General features: G+C 46.2%; 1 protein-coding gene across 16 annotated transcripts in view; it reads right to left on the bottom strand.

The window, feature by feature from the left end:
- The window catches only part of HDAC8 (histone deacetylase 8), a 115,003-nt gene that overhangs the window by 65,748 nt on the left and 28,458 nt on the right, over positions 1–20,797 (bottom strand). For 14 of the 16 annotated variants that reach the window (XR_006176517.2, XR_010590403.1, XM_065557190.1 and 11 more), the window contains 3 exons: positions 16,044–16,156; positions 12,158–12,235; positions 9,958–10,066 (listed from right to left, as the gene is read on the bottom strand). The exons of 1 other annotated variant lie outside the window; for it this stretch is intronic. Coding sequence is in view for 13 of the 15 variants with exons in the window: in XM_065557190.1 (XP_065413262.1) it covers positions 9,958–10,066; positions 12,158–12,235; positions 16,044–16,156 (300 nt within the window). In the remaining 2 variants the exon portion in view is untranslated. The remainder of the gene's footprint in view (positions 1–9,957; positions 10,067–12,157; positions 12,236–16,043; positions 16,157–20,797) is intronic. One more of the 16 variants, XM_065557187.1, reaches the window with a different exon arrangement.

Raw genomic sequence — 20,797 nt, 5'->3', positions numbered from 1 at the left:
GCCAGTAATAGCCAAACCTGATCATCATCTGAAGGCTGTTCAATACGCCTTATGGGAAGCACAATGGACCCAGGACTGACCCCTGAGGAACTCCATTTGATATCGGCTGCCAACTAGACATGGAGCCATTGATCACTACCTGTTGAGCCCGACAATCTAGCCAGCTTTCTATCCACCTTGTAGTCCGTTCATCTAATCCATACTTTTTTTTAACTTCCTGGCAAGAATACTGTGGGAGACAATATCAAAAGCTTTGCTAAAGTAAAGATATATTACGTCCACCCCTATCCCCATATCTCATCATAGAAGGCAATCAGGTTGGTCAGGCATGATACCCTTGGTGAATTCATGTTGAGTGTTCCTGATCACCTTCCTCTCTTCCAAGTGCTTCAAAATGGTTTCCTTGAGGACCTGCTCCATGATTTTTCCAGGGACTGAGGTGAGGCTGACTGGTCTGTAGTTCCCTGGGTTCTCCTTCTTCCCTTTTTTAAAGATGGGCACTATATTTGCCTTTTTCCAATCATCCAGGACCTCCCCCGATCACCACCAGTTTTCAAAGATAATGGCCAATGACTCTGCAATCACATCAGCCAATTCCCTCAGCACCCTCGGATCCATTAGATCTGGACCCATGGACTTGTGCATGTCCAGCTTTTCTAAATAGTCCTTAACCTGTTATTTCACCATTGAGGGCTGCTCACCTCCCCCCCATACTGTGTTGTCCAGGACAGCAATGCAGGCGCTAACTTGTCTGTGAAGATCGAGGCAAAAAAAAGCATTGAGTACTTCAGCTTTTTCCACATCTATCACTAGGTTGCTTCCCCCATTCATTAAAGGTCTCATGCTTTCCCTGACCTTTTTCTTGTTGCTAACATACCTATAGAAACCCTTCTTGTTATCCATCACATCCCCTGCTAGCTGCAACTCCAGTTGTGTTTTGGCCTGCCTGATTACACCCCTGCATGCTCGAGCAATATTTTTATACTCCTCCCTAGTCATCTGACCAAGTTTCCACTTCTTGTAAGCTTCCTTTTTGAGTTTAAGCTCACCAAAGATTTCACTGTTAAGCCAAGCTGGTCGCCTGCCATATTTGCTATTATTTCTGCACTTCGGGATGGTTTGTTCCTGTGCCCTCAATAAGGCTTCTTTAAAATACAGCCAGCTTTCCTGAACCCCTTTCCCCCTCATATTAGCCTCCCAGGGGATCCTGCCCATTAGTTCCCTAAGGGAGTCAAAGTCTGCTTTTCTGAAGTCCAGGGTCTGTGTTTTGCTACTCTCCTTTCTTCCTTTTGTGAGGATCCTGAACTCAACCATCTCATGGTCACTGCTGCCCAGGTTGCCACTCCTTCTACTTCCCCTACCAATTCTTCCCTGTTTGTAAGCAGCAGGTCAAGAGGAGAATAGCCCCTGGTTGGTTCCTCCAGTAGTTGCACCAGGAAGTTGTTCCCAACACTCTCCAAAAACTTCCTGGATTGTCTGTGCACTGCTGTATTGTTCTCCCAGTAGATGTCAGGGTGACTGAAGTCCCCCATTAGAACCAGGGCCTGTGTTCAAACTAGAAAGAAATGAAAGCTTGGGTCTGGGTTTTCAGGCCTCATTTCAAAGACTGTGACCTCTGTAGGGTTTAAGTGTAAATCTTACCATTGTTGCAACTGTTATTTTTGCAGGGCAGTTTATTTTTAATCATGTCAACTTTACAGAGTCTGGCCGAGCACTTAGAATCAATGTCTTGTTGCATGATGAAATCCAGATCAACTCAAAGAAATCCGGATGGTGGGCCAGCCATCTTGCAATTGTTGCAGATGCTTTGCTAGGTGCAACCCCTACAAGCATAGGCACCTGACCTTCCAAGACGACCCCCCAAACAGGTACCAAGCCCAGCATTCGAGCAGTGTTCCCATTCTTACCTGTTGGGTCTGCACTCTGAATAAACCTCTCTCTTTATGAGAGCTGCACTGCTTGTACCACATCCTGATGTCCAGGTCCTGAGCTTGGACTCTTCTAATTAGAGATCCTCCATTTCCTTCCCACATGCTCCATGGTTGATTTCAAAGCCTGGCATGTCATTAGTTTTATTCTGAGGTCTCAGGGGAGCTTTCTAGAAGCCCTCCCTCCACCTCCTGACTGATGGAAGTCCCAGTTATCAGGCGTGCTGAGTAAGATGGCAGGGACTGAAGAGTGGAGGTGGCAGGCTGACTGGAGAAGTGCAGTGGTTTTGCTTGGGACAATAACTTGAAAAATAATAATGATAAAAAGTGTGTTTAAAACAGGTCAGGCATAAAGTGACCAGGCAGCCTGATTTTTATTTCAGCTGGCCGTTTCGTGTCTGTATTAACACATCTCCTCTTTCCACAGCAGCAGGTGTGGTTCCAGCCTAATTCCAACATTATTTCATGGAAAGCCTTGAAAACAGATTGTCCTTGAGTGGGTACAGGGTACCATGCTTATTCTCTTAGGGTACGTCTTCACTTACCGGAGGGTCCGGCGGCAGGCAATCGATGTTCTGGGATCGATTTATCGCGTCTGGTTAAGACGTGATAAATCGATCCCGGAAGTGCTCGCCGTCGACGCCGGTACTCCAGCTCGCCGAGAGGAGTACGCGGCATCGACGGGGGAGCCTTCCTGCCACATCTGGACCCGCGGTAAGTTCGGACTAAGGTACTTCGAATTCAGCTACGTTATTAACGTAGCTGAATTTGCGTACCTTAGTCCGAAGTGGGGGCTTAGTGGGGACCAGGCCTTAGTCATTCTACATTTCAATGTGCATGAGTTAACAGGAGCAGCAGCCACCTTCTGCATCCGTTAGCAACAGTTTATCACATGGCTTTGCAATACGATAAACTGTTATCACATGGCTTTGCAATGCAACAGCTGAAGCATGCAGGGCTTAAATTCAGCCGGAGCCCACTGAAGCAGAACTCCGGAAAATATTTTCAAACCCAAGGGAGCCCTGGTGCACCTGCCATGAGGCTGAAGCACCAAGCCTGGGCACGACCCCACCCCCACAGGACTAAACCCCTGAGCCCCCGCGCTTCCCTCCCATGGGGCTAAAGCTCTGAGATCCTCCACCCTGCAGCTGAAGCCCTGAGCCCCCCCAAATGGGGAGGGGAGTGGGGGGCTCTGGGAAATCTCTGAGAATTTAAGCCCTGGAGGCATGTATCTATTTAAGTTTTACTTTGTATTTTACACAGTTATGTTTATATTATGCACGCACCACACTTGGAGGGAAGAGCCCAGTTCTCCCCACCTGGCTCCATTTTCACTTGTGCAAAGTGAATCAGGACCACTAGCCATGTGATTAGACGAGATAAGTGAGATCTTTTATTGTACAAACTTCTGTTGGTGAAAGGGACAAGTTTTGAGCATCACAGAGCAATACCTTAGATCTGGAGAAAGTAACCTGAGTGTTACTCTGCTCCAAGGTGGGACGGATTCACATGTGCTGTCAGAGACCACTTAAAATGGGCAATTAAGGGCTGGCAGGTATTAAGGTGAGTGACAAACTGGTGATATAAACCATAAAACCAGTGTCTCTGTTAAGTTCGTGGTTTTTAGCATTCAGACAGAATTATGAATTTAAGTTCCCAGGTTCGTCTTTTGAAGATGTTTTGCAGGTTTTCTTTGAGGATGAGGACTCAGAGGTTGGATATAGAGTGATCGCTTTGTGAAATGTATCTGCTCACTGAGGATAGGTGGTTTGTCTTATCATTTTCCTTTGTGAGTTCATTTGAGACCATAGTGATTGTCTGGTTTCATCCATGTTGTGAGGTTTTACACTCACTCACATGTTGTGATAGCCACATGTAGGACCCCGGTTCTTCTAGTCTAATATCCTGCCTCTTGAAAGGTGTGTTGTGGGAGGTATAGATCATCATAGCAATGGAGATATGTCTGCAGGTTTTGCATCTATTGTTCTGGCAAGGTCTGGTGCTGCTTTGAGTTGGTGTGTCTTAGGTCAGGTTTACACTAAAGAGTTAGGTGACCCAGCTATGTTATTCAGGGGTGTGGAGAAAAAAAAACACACCACTGAGCAACCTAGTTAAGCCAACCTAACTCCTGGTGTAGGCAGTGCTACATTGACAGAAGAATTCTTCGGTCAACCTAGCTACTGCCTCCCAGGGAGGCGGATTGACTACAGTGATGGGGAAAACCCTCACATCACTGTAGTGAGTGTCTACACTGATGCACTACAGCAGCACAAGTTTAAATGCAGACATAGCCCTAGTCTGTGGGGACGTTCCATGGGAACAGCCTGGGTACTAGGATGGTTCCACAATATGCCAACCTCTTCATGGGCCACCTTGAAGAAGAATTTCTGGAAAATGCATCATAAAACCAACAATGCATCAATGATATTTTCATCCACTAGACAGATGACCTAAATGCCCTCAGATTTCCACCACCACCATCCATCCATCAAACTAGTTCTAGAACACATCCACACTAGCATCAACTTCCTAGATACCACAATCAGCTTCAACAATGGAACCCTACAGATCACCACACTTACTTCCACTGACCCAGACACCTCAAGAAATCTGTTCTCTACAGCCAGGCATTCAAGATACCACAGAATATTCTCTGAGGAGAAAGTCCGGGGTACACACCTTAACACACTGAAAACCGCCCTCACCAAACAAGCACATTCCATCAGAGAAGCAGATCAATGCTGTGATGTTGCATTCCATATGCTTTATGGAAATATGTTTACGAATATGACATAACTGGAATAGGTTTTTTACTAATGACACCTTGTATGGTGTCATTAGAAAGCTTGTAATCTACTAAGTGTGTTCATCCTACTTGTTTGCATGTATTATTTCTATATCTGGAGTTAGGAGAATAAGATATAAACTTGTATCACTGATGTAAACACAGTAAGGGTGCTCCAGAAATCAGTTGTAAATGGCCTTTGTTACTTGAAAGCCTTCCTGTGTACGTGTGGGCCAGCCCATGGAGAATGGAGACTAGGGGTCTTACAGTGATATGTGACCATGTCGCCTGATAATGAAATCCATCTTAAATCTGGTACTTTTCCATTTGGAAGTAGGGGTGGGGACCCAGAGAGACAAAGCTATAAAAGGGGGTGGAGTAGGACAAAGGAGGCTGCCAGTCATGAGAAAACCCCTGCTTATCACCTGAGATGTTTGCTGGAACTAACAAGGACTGTACCAGGAGAAAGGATTGGGCCCAGACTAGGAAGGAGTCTAGTCTGTGAAAGAAGCTTATTGGAACATCTCTGAGGGTGAGATATTACCTGTAATCAGTTTCTTAATGTATGAGGTTTAGACTTGCCTGTTTTTGCTTTATTTTGCTTGGTGACTTACTTTGTTCTGGCTGTTATTACTTGAAACCACTTAAATCCTACTTTTTATATGTAATAAAATCACTTTTGTTTATTAATAAACCCAGAGTAAGTGATTAATACCTGGGGGAGCAAATAGCTGTGCATCTCTCTCTATCAGTGTTATAGAGTGTGAACAATTTATGAATTTACCCTGTATAAGCTTTACACAGAGCAAAATGGATTTTTTTGGGGTTTAGGCTCCCAAAAAGGCTGAATCTCCGTTTCAGTGAACTGCAGAGAGGCGTGGCCCAACCTCTGGATCTGTGCTGGAACTGACTGGAGTGTCTAACTCAACAAGACAGAAGTGGAGGGGCGCCTGTTCTGGCAGGAGGATTGTTCTCAGTGGTATCCCAGCTCATCGAGTGACAGTCTCGAGGGGAGTCTCTGTGACTGAACCTGTCACAAACACATCATGGAACAGGTCACCCAAATACCCCAGGAGAACCTGATGCTATACAGTATGGCCCACACATGCACTGACTGCACACCCCCAGGTATTACCTATCACTCCACATTAGAACCCATGTGGGGTATCAAACAATTAGAACCCATATTTGATGGGGAGCATACCCTGAAAGAAATCTTTCCCGAACTTCCTCTTCTGCCCTTCAAGCAACTCAACATCCCCACGCTCATCATCACCAGGACACATCATCTCAAAGCAGCACCAGACTATCAGAACAACAAATGCAAAACCTGCAGCCATATATCCACTGCTACAATGATCATACTCCCCCTCCCAACACACTTTCAAGAGCCATGGGTCCTACACATGCCTATCAGAACATGTGGTATACCTCCTCCAGTGTATCAAATGCCCTGACAATAACTATGTGGGTGAAACCAAACACTATGCTCTTGAATGAACTCTCACAGAAAAGCAATAAGACAAGATCATCTTGTCACCCAAGGCCACACACTTTTCACAAAGCGATCACTCCATATCCGACCTCTCAGCCCTCATCCTCAAAGGAAACCTGCACAAAACCTTCAAAAGACAAGCCTGGGAATTTAAATTAATAACTTTGGCTGGACACTAAAAACCATGGACTTAACAGAGACACTGGTTTTATGGCTCATTACACCAACTGGTCACCCACCTGCTAAGTCTTAATTGCCCACTTCATTTTAAGTGGTCTCATACAGCATGCATGGACCCCTTATGCTTAGCAATCTGCCCCATCTTGTGTTTAGTTTGGACACTCTGGTTACTTGTTCGAGACTTGAGAAAGAGCTCTGACACTCAAAAGCTTGTCACTTTCACCAACAGAAGTTAGTCCAATAAAAGATATTACCTCACCTACTTGTCTCACTCATATCCTTGGACCAACAGGCCTACAACAACACTGCAAACTATAAGGTACAGAGATGTGTGATAAATGCACATTCCATCTGCCTCACTTGCTCTCTCTAATCTCTGATCCCATTTCCTCAGGACTGGGCCTAACATTCCAAAATCTGAAATGCTTTAAACAGGTGTCTTGTTTAATAAAAAAGTCAATCTGCCACAAAAATATTTTCTCCTCTCCATTCACCCACCTCTCTTATGTTCACTGACTGTTCAGTCTAGGCCAGCAGATGGTTTATGGTCTGATATTGCTTGACTCATCAAAGCTAGAAATGAGCATTTTGTGCCATTGTGAAAGGGTGATTCCATTTTCCCCGAGAGGGGGCTCAACCCTTGTTTTGATCCTGAAAGGTCCTGAAACTAAGGCATGAATGCTTAGAAAAGCTAGCTTAGATCACGTTTAAGATGTACTATAGTTTTCTCTCCCTCAAAAGCCTGTACAGAAGAAACCACCACACCTGATCAGATCTGGTTCTTCTAGTCCAACATCCTGCCTCTGACAGTGACCACTGCCAGACACGTCAGAGGTAGGGGCAAGAAACATGCACAATAATATGGAATAACCAGCCCATAGCAGCCATTTCCTCTTAACCCCAGGCAATCAATGGTCAACACACATGCGGAAATCTGAAGATTTCTATACTTGTATCCTATATAATGTAACTGCTGGTGTTATCACTAGGCCCAAAGTAACTAAGGCTCCTGACCTTCAGTGATGGGATACAAACATCCAGTTCCAAACCTTCTTAAACTTGCTAATACATTTTAAACCTCCTTCCGTACTAAAAACAAAACACACAAAGGTATCTGTGCTATAAAGGTTTCACATTCATTCTTTTGGGGTGACCTGCATAACTCGTGGTTTCTCCAGTCAAGAGTAATGCAACAATCCCAAACTCATGCTGAGAAAAACTTGATACCGCAGCTCAGCATGTACTGCTAATATATAACCATATACTTATGTATAGTAATACGCTATGCACTGGTGTGTACTATGTATGACCCTTCTGAACTATTATTTTACAAATATTTACTGCTTTTGTACATCACTGACTCTGTTAGACGAGAATTAAGTAAATTTCTCCTCCTCACATCATTAAATGTGAATGTACCATACTAACTGCTACAGCAATTTGAATAAACGTGCTGTGAAATATTTCTGTTTGAATTAAGAAAATGCCCCTGCAAGTTCTGGATTATTTATTAGTATGGTTCTCCACATCTGTAATGTTGTTCAGGTGCTGTATTTTTATCTTCAGAAGGTTAATATTTAAAATAGATGTGAAAGTACCTATCTGACCCACTAATTAGAGCACTTTTTCAGGAAGATCAAATAAGTTAGCTATTCTGGATGATCTTATGAATAAGAGATACTCATTGATTAGCTAGAACCCACGTAACTTTCTCTTTTGATGGAGTAAATAGGTAAGTGCCTAAGTTTTCAGAGCACTGTGTGTGTACAGATTTCTTGGACATCTCTACACTGTGTATGACTGATGCATACTGCTGCAGATGAGTATCCAGCTCTGCTGTTGCCAGTCTCTAACGTCTCATCTCTGGCTGCCTTTATCTACAATATTTTAAAGACGTCAGACTTTTAAAAAAACAAATGTCACACCTTGGCCTCTGTTCCACACAACGGCTATTACTAACAATTACATTTAATTGGAGTCTGAGTCATTCAATTTCCAGAAACAATAGGCAATTATACATATACCATACCTCCCAAGAGCAGAATAGGAGTTTATCTGCTACAACAAAAGTGTTCAAACACAAGCACTCTTATTTATAGAGAGGCAAGTTCAAAGTGCACATGACTTAAGACTCCACTAGCAAAACTTCCTTTTTATTTATTTATATCATTGTGCTGCAATGGGTCAGTTTCCATAGAGATGAGGAAGGCAGTTGCCACCAAGAGGGAGGGAAATGGCATGGTTTTGCATAACTTTTTACTGGTGCTTGGCTGTGGGAATGCCAAAGAGCAAGTCTAGAGCCCAGATATTTGCAAAAGAGGAAAAGGCGGCCCACGAAAGGGGGCTTCTCTTGCCAGCAGGGGTCACTGATGAGAAGAATACAAGGAAATACTTTGCACAGGGAGTAGTCAGTTTACAGAATTCATTGTCACAGGAGGTCACAGAATCAAATACCATGACCACTTTGTAAATGGATGGATAATTTGACTCTATGATCATTGTTGTAGGTCAAAAAAGAAGTCAGAGGGAAGGGATCTTTTAGCTTATTTAACACTCTCCAGCCCAATGTAAGATTTTCCCATTTAGCACACTGGACTTCACAACTGTTTTATATTTTCAATGTATTCTGTTTGAATTGTTTTGAATTTGGGTTTACATCCCAACTTCAGTCACAAGTAGAAACAAATCTGATGGTCTCATTCTACTCCTGGGTGGATGTTTATTGGATTCTTAAAATCACTTTGTATTTTGACACAGTATGCTCAGAAGTGATCCAGGACTGGAATCATGGAGGTAGTGGAGGAAGTTGGGTACTGTATAGATCAGGACAAACACGTATTGCCAGAGCTGGATTGGGAAGCTTGCACAATGACTGTCTATCATGTGTCTTGAGCTAGCAACTGGTTTAGCCCTTGGCTTTCATGAGCACTAGATTGACATACAAATGCATGCAGCAGCAGTGTCCTAAAGTTAATCACCTTTAGAAAAAAACAGGCCCTGGATTTCATTTTTTGCCAGAGAGGCTGATTTAGTGGTTTGTGCCATGCACCTGTGAAGGTGCAGAATTAGACTCCTCTGAACCAACCGTTCCAATTCCAGCAAAGATGGCTCAGTCCTTAATCCTTCCAAGATAGATAAAATAAATTCAATGGAGGTTTGCACTTGAAATGCTTTGCAAACAACCTTAACCTTGTTCCCCAACCATGTCCCTCTCTGTATGGACACTAGAGATTCCATGGCACTTAGTCTAAGAGTAGATATTTGCCCCATTGTGCTTGGTTTAAATTACACCCTCTGCCCCTCAAAATAAACACACACAGATAAACTGGGTGCTTGTCCCCTTCCACCTAGAGGTGGATGACATTGCTGCTCAGTGCTTCTGTATATACAATCTGTATAGGGATTGGGATCCTACAAGGTAAGCTCACCAGTTAACATAGCTTTGTGTCTTTAAACTGACACCATAAAGGGGCCACAACTTAAATAATAAAAAGATTATTAAAAATCTGTACAGATTTTGTTCTCTGAAATCCTCTATTCAAACAAAACAGATAGAAAATGGGTCTCACGTCTCGCAGATCTGGTAATATTTCTCATCCTGAATGCCATCCTGGATAGGTACGTTGACACTGTAATATCGCCCCTTCCCCAGGCCAACGTCAGACACATCTCCTGTTCCTGAGCAACAAAAAACAAACCCGAACTATCAGTCAGCTAAGGAGAAAACGAGCTCAATAACATTGGCTGAACAGATCTGGGATGTCTTTCAAAGGATGGGAAGATCTGAGGCATAGTACACCTTCAGAGAAGTCTGCACTCTATTTCCAACAGGGGAGGTTTTTGAGTTACTTTGTTCAAGAAGTATCTGCCCTGGAGAACATACTTCTAAGATTTCAAACTCTGCAAACTACAGCACCAGAGAGAGTTCAGAGATTTCAATACATTAGCAACAATGGGAGAGGGAAGTGTGTACGCCCAGATCTATACACAGGTTGCTGCAACTGACAGTGAAAGGGGTTTTGGTAGAATCTGATGCTAAAGGGAGACAGTTAAAGGGATACTGCTGAAGTTTTGGATAAAAGCTGCTGACCTATCCACGTGCTAAGGCTCTACATTCCCTAAGGTGTATAATAAATACCATTCTGGCAGACAGAAAGATGGTCCTGTGGTTAGGACTTGGGAGATTTGGGTTTGATTCCCACCTCAGTCACAGACTTCCTTGGGCAAGTCACTCAGTCTCTCTGTACTCAGCTCCCCATCTGTAAGATGGGGATAATATTTCCTTTCTCACAACCATAGCTGTAACTTTAAGCACGTAAATCATCCCAGTGAAATCAATGGGACTATTCAAATGCTCAAAGTTAAGCACATGCTTAAGTGCTTTGCTGGATTGTGGCCAGAGGGCTCAGCACCTGGCAGGACAGACCTACATGGGTTGCACGCCACCTCTGAACAGGATATGGTGAAGATAAAACTTGTCTTAAGAGGTTTCTTGGTCTGTATCACTGAAAATCATTTCCTAACACTAAACCAGAATGGATTTAGAAAGATTTACTGATCATTTATGATCTTCAATGACTTTACATTTCACTCAGCTCAGACAGTAAAACTAGACTCGCCAGTTTCATGAAGGATTTCCATAGTCAGTTACACTTTCTGCACAGCACTGTTGCGTTTGAGTTGCCAACATCGCAGGGGACGTCTGAATTACATTTTCCTTCAATTACAAAAGCTGACATGAATTGAGGCTCTTAAGATTTATTTAACACTAAACCTAAAAAACTAGTTAAATGTTCCCTTTAAACAAAAAAAGCTATTTTTAAAATTTTACTTCTGATTGGAGCAAACAGTGTGTCACATGAAAAAGTGGAAAACTCTGGTAAGAGTTGCTTCTGTACATCTAATCATATCACAACTGAAAGCAGGTAAAGAGGACGACTGCAGACGTTTCTTGACCGAGTCCTGCAAAGCTTTCACTAGTGCCAATGGAGCCCTCCCTAGCCATTGACAAGCTAACTCATACAGTATCATACATTTATGGTGGCGTGTAGAGTACAAACACTGCCCACCCAGCTAGCATGGGTATAAATAGCAATGTAGAGACGGTGAGACAGGGCTTAGACAAGAAGATTAGAGTGCCCTGCATACCTGAACTCCCATGGTAGATATTCTACACGGGCTGTGTACAGCCCAAGCAGTGCCTCATGTGTCTACACTGCTATTTTTAACAGCATAGCGTCCCTGCTGTCTCCTCGCTGCCAGAGCCTTTCGCTGCACCATGTAGTGTCTGTACGTGACACACTGCAGTAAGTGAAGACATAGCTCTAGAGAGTCCCATTTTAGAGCCTCACAGCCTCCCGCTCTTGAAAAAGGCACAAGCAAGGGTGCCTTGCATCTCATTGCATTGTCCCCTCTCCCCTCTAAAGGTACACAGAGGGTGAGGTTGCCCTCAGTGCCCCTTCTGGGCTCATCCAAGCCCTGCTGATGTTCTGCTTTTTTCTCTGCTAGACAGCAGGACACAAGCCCAGGTAGAGAGTGGCAGCACAGTGGAATGGACCTAGCAATGGGCTTGCCCTTGAGGTTTAGTGTCAGGAAGAGGCTGAGGAAGCGCACTACTGAGTGTATGGGCTCCTGTTGTATTGTTTTCTGGGTAGAGAGAGGATGCAGACACAGACGGGTGGTGGGAAACCTGGAAAGAGTGAAGGGGACAGGACTTAACCCAAGTGCAGAAACTCTGCTAGTTAGTGAAGCCATAAGAAGATTGCTTGCCTGGGAAAAATCCTGGTGAAAACTTATGCAGAGACACAGTCATGACTTTGGAGGTGAAACTAAAGGCATCTTCCACACCTATCAGAGAGAGAGAAAGAAACTCAGGTGTCAATTACTCACATGAACTACACATTACAAAGAAATCACAAGAGCACACCTCAAACAAGCAGTAGGGGGAGGGGGAGAGAATGCGCAAAAGGCAGACATGACACAGTAAATCCTTCCTTAACAAATGGAGACTAGTTCAAATGTGGCGTGGGTCACAAGTGAAATGAGTTTTGCTGGTCTCAACCTAATCATTGGTGAATGCATCTCCACATCACAAATCATTGCAAAAGTCCGCAGCATTGGTATTGTCTGCTCAGACTGGAAGAGCAGAGGGCAGCCTGGCAACTCAGAATTAGAGTGCCCTGGAACAGACCTGTCCCTGATTAGAACCGGAGTTAATGGTCCATCCCTTTTAGCAGCACTCCAGTTCATCAAGCCTCTTTTTAATATACATAGATGCTGGGAAAGAAGTTGCAGAAGACTTAACACAAACCAAATGTGGTGGGGAAATGGACCAAAATGAAACACACCATAAAAATTAGGAGAGCAGGAAATGTTAAATAGTGTTGAAATAATGGCCCCAATGCAGAGAGCAGCTTCAGTCAAGGACCGTTCCGGCTTTAGTTTTATAGAATCATCATTTAGTACGGACTGCTGCAACATCACAAATCTGCATTGACGACATTAAGCAATTAAGCTCTGGGATTGGCCATGACACAATCCTGCGTTCTGTATGGAAGGCAAGGGATCGTGAGGAAATCCTCTTACTTGAGACCCCTTGGCGGAGGGGCTTAATAGAATTAGAGCTTGTTAATACAGAGCTTTTGTTGTTTCTAATATTCCACCGTTGCTCAGATCACCACCACAGGGCCGTGTGTTTTAATAATACAGAGCAAGCACCCGGGGCTGGGAGAGACACGCAAGACATCTCCTATCACGAGTCAGCAACTAGCCCCAGGTGCTCAAAAGGTATTTAGGCACCTAAACTCTTACTAAAATCAATAGGAGTTAGGTGCCTAAATACCTTGAAGACCTGGGCCTAAGTGAATTGAGGGAACCTCACCTTGCTAAGTGGAGAAAAAGCCATTCTTTACAGCAGCGGTTCTCAAACTTCATTGCACTGTGACCCCCTTCTGACAACAAAAATTACTACACAACCCCAGGAGTGGGGACCGAAGACTGAGCTTGCTGCCCCGGTTTGGGGGGCCCAAGCCCGAGCCCCACTGCCCCAGGTGGGAGGCTAAAGCCAAAGCTCAAAGGCTTCAGCCCCGGCCGGGGGCATGTAACCTGAGCCCTGCTGCCCAGGGCTGAAGCCCTTGGGCTTCGACTTTGGCCCCAGGCAGTGAGCTTGGGCTTCAGCCCCGGACCCCAGTAAGTCTAACGCCAGCCCTGGTGACCCCATTAAAACGGAGTCCCAACCCACTTTGGGGTCCTGACCCACAGTTTGAGAACCCTGCTTTACAGCAAGATGAAAGCTAGCACCTCTGGCTTGTGAAAGCTGCACTCTAGGCATCCTCCTCCATACACGAGTCTGTTTGCAGGGCCCCAATGCCTCACCACTGTTCATTTCCCACTAAGAGCATTGGCGAGGAGACACGAGCTACGGCGCTGATGATACCTCACCCTGCCCTAGCTCTTCATTTATATCAGGGGTCTCAAACACATGACCCGCGGGGCTATTTCCTGCGGCTTGCGCGCCCCCCCAGCCTACCTCCAGGCCAGGGGTGGGCAAACTACACCCACGGGATTGCCCCCCTCGAGCCCCGCACCGCTCCCTGAAGTGGTTGGCATCACGTCTTTGTGGCTGGGGGGCGGGGAGAGCAGAGGGCTCCGTGTGTTGCCCTGGTTTCCAGGCACCACCCCCCCCTACAGCTCCCGTTGGCCGGGAACGGGGAACCGCGGCCAATGGGAGCTTTGGGGGAGGTACCTGGAGGAGCAGCAAGCAGCGCACTAGGGCCGCAGGGACATGGTTCCAGCTGCTTCGCGGGGCCAGGGCCGGCAGGGAAGCAGGCAGCCTGCCCCGGCACCGGTGTGCACCGCTGCCAGCCCAGAGCCTTAAGCCCTCCTGCACCCCACCCCCCAACTCCCTGCCCTGAGCCCCCTGCCTGCACCCCAATCCCCCTGCCCTGAGCCCCCTGCCGCATCCCACATCCCTCCTGCACCCCAACCTCCTGCCCTGAGCCCCCTGCCTGCACCCCAACCCCCTGCCCTGAGCCCCCTGCCGCATCCCACATCCCTCCTGCACCCCAACCTCCTGCCCTGAGCCCCCTGCCTGCACCCCAACCCCCTGCTGCACCCCAACTCCATGCCCTGAGCCCCCTGCCTGCACCCCAACCCCCTGCCACATCCCTCCCCCTCCTGAACCCCACACCCCAACTCCCTGCTCTGAGCCCTCTGTCGAACCCTGCACACCTCCTGCACCTCTGGGGGCAGGGAGGGGGCGGAGTTGGGGTGGGGACTTCAGGGAAGGGGTTGGAATGGGGGCAGGGAAGGGGTGGGAAGAGGCAGGGCAGGGGCGGAGCCTCATGGAAGGGGTGGAGTGGGGGCAAGGCCGGGGGCAGCAAGGGGTGTGTGTGTCAGTGATGTGGCCCTCAGGCCAATGAACTAGTCCTCATTTGGCCCCCCTCGTCATTTGAGTTTGAGACCCCTGACTTATATCAACCCAAGTGAATCAGTCGTGCGCTCTACCAGTGATCAGGTAGAGATTGGGGCCTGGATTTGGCCTAGCTGACAAAGGCTCAACTCCCTGAAGACTGCAATGATACTGGTAGATTGGGGAACACAGTTAAAAGATTTGGCCAGAATTATACCTGTCCCTCTGAAAGCGTATGTGCCGTCTTAGGATTTAGCTAGATCCCCAGCCACTGCAATCAAGACACCTGTTTCACACCTCCATTAAGTAGAAGGCTAGGACTTTTTTGGATGCCACTAATCCACACCTTTATCACCCTGACCTGAGGGTATCACCATGCACTCGGCATGGGATTGCACTAGCAAATCCAATTGTGTGCAGACTGCAGAACCACACTTGCTATACAGGGTATCAAGGCAGGATACCAGAGCTCCTGGATCTACACTGGTTTCTGAAAACCACGTAAAGGTGTTGGCTCTGACCCATTAAGCTCTAAGTGGTCTGGCCCCTCCCATTTAAGAGAACCTCTCACTCCTTGTACTGTACTGCTGGAGTTTAGCTCCAGTTCATCTGCTGATTCATCTGCTTGGTGTTAGAGAGAAGGACCTACTGGCAGGGTCTTCTTCTAGAGGGGCCCTCAGCTGCATAGCCTCCTCCCTCCTCCCCCACATCTAAATAGTCAAAGTAGCCTGAAACTGCCAAACTTCAGGCCATGATGCAAATCTCATCTATTTTCACAGCCTGAAGAGCAGCCCTAATCACCCTTCTTCTATGGGGCAGCAGAACTGCTTTCTTTCCCTTAGTTGTGGTTGATTAATTGCAGGGATGTTTTTCTAAAAAGTTATTCTATAATTTTAAACAGCTATTCTGCTGTGGGAGTCTAATGGCCTGCGTTACACAGAAGGCCAGACGAGGTGATCACAGGTGTTCCCTCTGGACTTGGAATCTATGCAAGAGCGGTAATGGGGCGAGGCTGTTCATTTGTGTACATTTTGTTTGAAGAAGTGGATTTTATTTTATGGCTGAGGTGTCAAGAGTGCAGCACTGGGGCTTTGCATATGGTTTTATAAACCCAAACAAACAGGCACAAAGTGATGCTAGTAATCTCCATTGCAGTAACAGCCCCTCGGTGATCCTGGCTACCACAAAGTTTCCCCGAAGCACTGCTCTGCCAGGACCACTTAGCAGCCCGCATGGCTGCCTTACCATCCCCATGATGCAAGTCCAAGTCAATATAGAGGATGCGGTCGAATTTCCGACGCAGGCGCAGGATGCCCAGGACGGCGTCGTTTAGGTAGCAAAAGCCAGAAGCTTCATCTCTGCAAGGAAACATTCAGGAAGTTCAACATTCCCAAGCGGAGACAAGACAGCTGCTCGCTCCAACCTTTGCCTCTTCAACCCTCCACAAACCCCATCCAGCAGCACAGCCTCCATCTTGTGTGGACTAAAAGGAAGAACACTAAGGCACGGGTGTCAACTAGTTCCACAGGTCAGGAGCAGCAACGTGAGAGCCAGCCATTAGACACAAAGAGTATCTGATCAATTACATGGGACTTTGGAAACCTGGGCTCGATGTCCAGCTTGAAATGTTAAATATGAGGGTGCTGGTCTTATCCCACACCAAAACAGCCATCATGGCCTCTGGTGGCTTGAGAGACTGCTCGACTGGCCCAGGGATGAACAGCAGAGGGAAGTACAGAGCAGCTAAACACACACATTTAGCTGCCATTAGCCTCCTGCAAATCTAAAACACTTTAAGTGAATTTGGTGCTACTTATAGGTGGCAGACTGAGAGTCCAGCACCTAAAATTCCTCTGTCTGCAGCACAGTACTGAGACACTGCAGCACAATCTTCCCCATGCCAATGCACCTCAGCCCTGCCTTGGAGGAACACATCCCGCCTTCCCCACACTATGGAGGTCTACAAGCCCAAGCTAATCTTTGTAGTCAGTCTCAGCTGATGGGCTAAAAGTGAGCAGTCTGGTGCTCTGGACTCCTGCTGCTAGGAACTCCCTCAAGAACCCTGACACCAACAAATAAAGTCAAAGTACTCAGCATTGGCCTGACTTCAAGGACAGCAATCAGGACACTGCGGTCCTGGGCTGGATCCCACTCCCATCCCCGTCAGCCACCCAGTCTCCATTTAGTTTTAATGGTTGAAATCTACCTCACAGCTTGCACACGCGAGAAGTGTATATCTCCAATGAAGTGTTAGAATGCCGTTCAGAGGAAGAGGAATGCAGTTTTAAACACCCCACCCCCTCCAGAAAATTCACCAGCGAGGGAGTCATTGGGAATTAAGCTGCTGGTAGGAATGGTTTCCTTCCTCCCCCCATGGAAAGGAGGGCCCATGAAATTAATGTGAAACATGTTATCCTTGCTCATGTGTAGCTGTCACATAGTCAAATAAATGGAGGAAATGCAAGCTGCTATATGGAAACAGCTGTCCCCAGCTAGTGCATGGGACTTCTACATTCCCAGCACCACCTCTGCAGAAAAGTCCAATTTTTCCTATCTCAGGAATTCTTCATATGTACAAGGCTGATTTAAGAAAGCAGCAAGAAAAGAAATAAGGGGAAATCACTACTCTGTAAGGATCCAGGCTGAATGCTGGCTCAGATCTGCTGTGGAAAGCATGTTAATGATCTAATACAGAAGTCACCTAAGCGCAACCTCTAGAGGTCTCTTTGAGAGGCAGCAGGGCACCACACAGCAGGAGGCAGGAGACCTGAGTTCTATTTCCAATTCTGCCACTAACAGGCTGTGTGACCGCAGGGAAGTCACTTAACTGCCTTGTGCCTCAGTTCCCCCTCTCCCCCAAGTAAAGTGGAGGTAACAACAGTCATCCATCTATAAAGCCCATTAAAGGGAAAGAAAGATATTAGGTTATTGATATCCTAAGATGAAGCTGCAAGCTTCATGGGCTACAAGCCTTAATATCTTGATCCTGATATTCATGCCACTGCACTAAAGGGAAGGGCAGCTGCAATCTTCTCTGTTTTATGGAAGTTAAAGGCAGCCCTCCAACTACTGGAACACTGTCCATTTTGGGGAAAGGGTTGGAAAGAGGTGGGGCCTCATGGAAGGGGTGGAGTGGGGGTGGGGCCGAGGGCAGCGGGGTGGGGGAGAGGTGTCAGTAATGCAGCCCTTGGGCTAATGTACTAGTCCTCATGTGGCCCTTGTGGTCATTTGAGTTTGAGACCCCTTGTCTACACTGCCGTTGGGAATGGGCTTCCCAGCCCAGGTCCACAATCTTGCGCTAGCATGCTAAAAATAGCTGTGTAGATGCTGCAGCTTGGGCTGGAGCTCAAGCTCTGGGGCTGGGAGGGGGAGCTTGAGAGCCTAAGCCACAACAGCTACATAGCCAGCGCTAGTCTGTGTACCAGGGCTGGCAGACTCGCTCCCAGCGGCAGCCTAGACATGTCCACTATGGTTCAAGTTACAGGGCCTCCCCTGTTCCTTTACCAGACTTGTCCATGTTCTCAGACCTCACTGCTGGAAATGTTGTGGATATTCAGCCTGTGGTTCTCTCTGCTCAGTATCCCCACCACCACCACTCTCCGCCTCTGTGGCACAAGATTGTGGGTAGATGGGAACAAGCTCTGGAGAGTAGTCTTGTAGTTTCTAACACTCACTGCTGCAAATGGGCACTAGTGCTGTCCAGAGAACCTCTAGCTCCATTAACAGAGCAACTCTGGAGATTGCTTCTCTAAAAGCATCCAGGGAGCATTTTTTAGTTTTACTAACATACAGGCTATTTTTCTCATTTTAAATATTTGACATTTAAGACTATGGCTTCTGCTTAACTTCACATGGGGTCCGCAGTAATAAAACTGCTGAACCAGTACATTAAGAGAGCCCCTGCTAGACTGTCCCCCTCCTCCCCCACCAGAACTGGGAACAGGCTAGCAGGGGCTCTCTTAATGTACTGGGGACAGAGTATTTTAGCATACTAACCTTATACCACAAGTGACATGGCTTCCTGGACTAGTCTCTTATAGACCACGGCCCACATTACAGAGCTAACAATTCACATTAGGACTGACAGTCGTCTCTGGGACTGGACTAGCAGAGGATGCTGAAATTGGGCACTTAGCTAATGGGTAAAACTAAATAGCAGTTTAGGACTGGTGTAGCAGGGGTCACTGCAGTGCAGGATTAGTCCGCACTGGAAAGACCACAAAGACAGGCTTGGGGAGGTGAATTGGCAGGGCTGTGCAGGGAACCTGAAGCGTCCACCTGCCCTGTCTCTTGGCCATCTTTATTAGAATCATATGTATTCACTTTTTTAAAATAATGAATAATGTGGCAATTTTGCAACAAAAAAAAATTCAAAAATCCAAAGAGCAACAGCGAGTCCTGTGGCACCTTTAAGACTAACAGATGTATAGGAGCATAAGCTTTCGTGGGTGAATGCCCACTTCGTCGGATGGTGGCTTTCACCCATGAAAGCTTATGCTCCAATACATCTGTTAGTCTTAAAGGTGCCACAGCAGACTCTGTTGCTTTTTACAGATCCAGACTCTACCCCTCTGATACTAGACTCCAAAGAGAGACTGCTGAACTTGAATTAATATGCAAATTAGATACAATTAACTTATGTTTGAACAGAGACTGGGAATGATTGGGTCATTATACTAACTGAATCTATTTCCCCATGTTAAGTATCCTCACACTTTCTCTGGGTCATCTTGATTATCACTTCAAAAGTTTTTTTTCTCCTGCTGATAATAGCTCATCTCAATTGATTACCTCTTACCGTTGGTATGGCTACTTCCACCTTTTCATGTTCTCTGTATGTATAAATATCTTCTTGCTGTATGTTCCAGTCTATGCATCCGATGAAGTGGGCTGTAGCCCATGAAAGCTTATGCTCAAATAAATTTGTTAGTCTCTAAGGTGCCACAAGTACTCATGTTCCTCTCCCCAAAAAGAGCACAACTGGACTCTATGCCAGGGCAAGTCTCCAACAGCTAGATCACTCTCATGAAGAGAGTTACTGTCCCCACTTACATTGGCTCAAGTTTGCATTAGGTGCTGATGGAAGGAAACACCATTGTTCTCTGTACCATGACTACAGCTTCTACACCAGATGGGAGTGCCAGTGTAGATGAGCAAAGTAATTGTTACTACTGTAGGGTCTACATAGCCAGGCATTGGACTGGAGGGGTCCTCCAGGATCATAGAGTCCAGTCCCTGGCAACCCTGTCACCTAATCCCATTCATACACACAGGCCTAATTCTTCTAGATGACAGAGTGAGATGATACATGGATTAAGATGCTGGAAACCACCAGGATCTACTCTCTACTAGCACTTCTACTATTGCTTTCACCAGTGGAGTTGACCAAGATAAAGCTGGTGCAGATAAGAGCAGTGAGAGAACCATCTTAGGGAAACTACTGAAGGGACACTGAGAATTACTGGCTTTTACTGCTGCAATCCCAGTGTGACTGACACACAAAAACAATCTAAGGAGAGCACATATGGATCCCTTTGGCAAGTGCTTTCCATTTTTTGTGCCTAGCTCATAAGAGTGGTTAAAGGAGTAACTACAACAAGTCATACTGAAAGGTGAACTGTCAGGCTGGAGGGATGTTACTATTGGAGCTCCTCAGGGATTGGTATTGGGACCAATCTTATTTAACATTTCCATTAATAAGAAGAACAGGAGGACTTGTGGCACCTTAGTCTCTAAGGTGCCACAAGTCCTCCTGTTCTTCTTTTTGCGGATACAGACTAACACGGCTGCTACTCTGAAACATTTCCATTAATAACTCTGGAACAAAAAGTGGGAGTGTGCTAATAAAATTTGCGGATAACACAAAGTTTGGAGGTATTGCCATTAAAGAGGAGGACTGCAACATCATAAAAGATTTGGATGACCTTGAAAACTGGATAACAGAAATGAGATGAAATTTAACAGTTCAAAGTGCAAGGTCATGCACTTAGGGACTCACA

The sequence above is a fragment of the Chrysemys picta genome, chromosome 9 (assembly GCF_011386835.1).
Source record: "Chrysemys picta bellii isolate R12L10 chromosome 9, ASM1138683v2, whole genome shotgun sequence".
Lineage (NCBI taxonomy): Eukaryota > Metazoa > Chordata > Testudines > Emydidae > Chrysemys > Chrysemys picta.
This window is presented reverse-complemented; position numbering and strand designations above follow the sequence as displayed.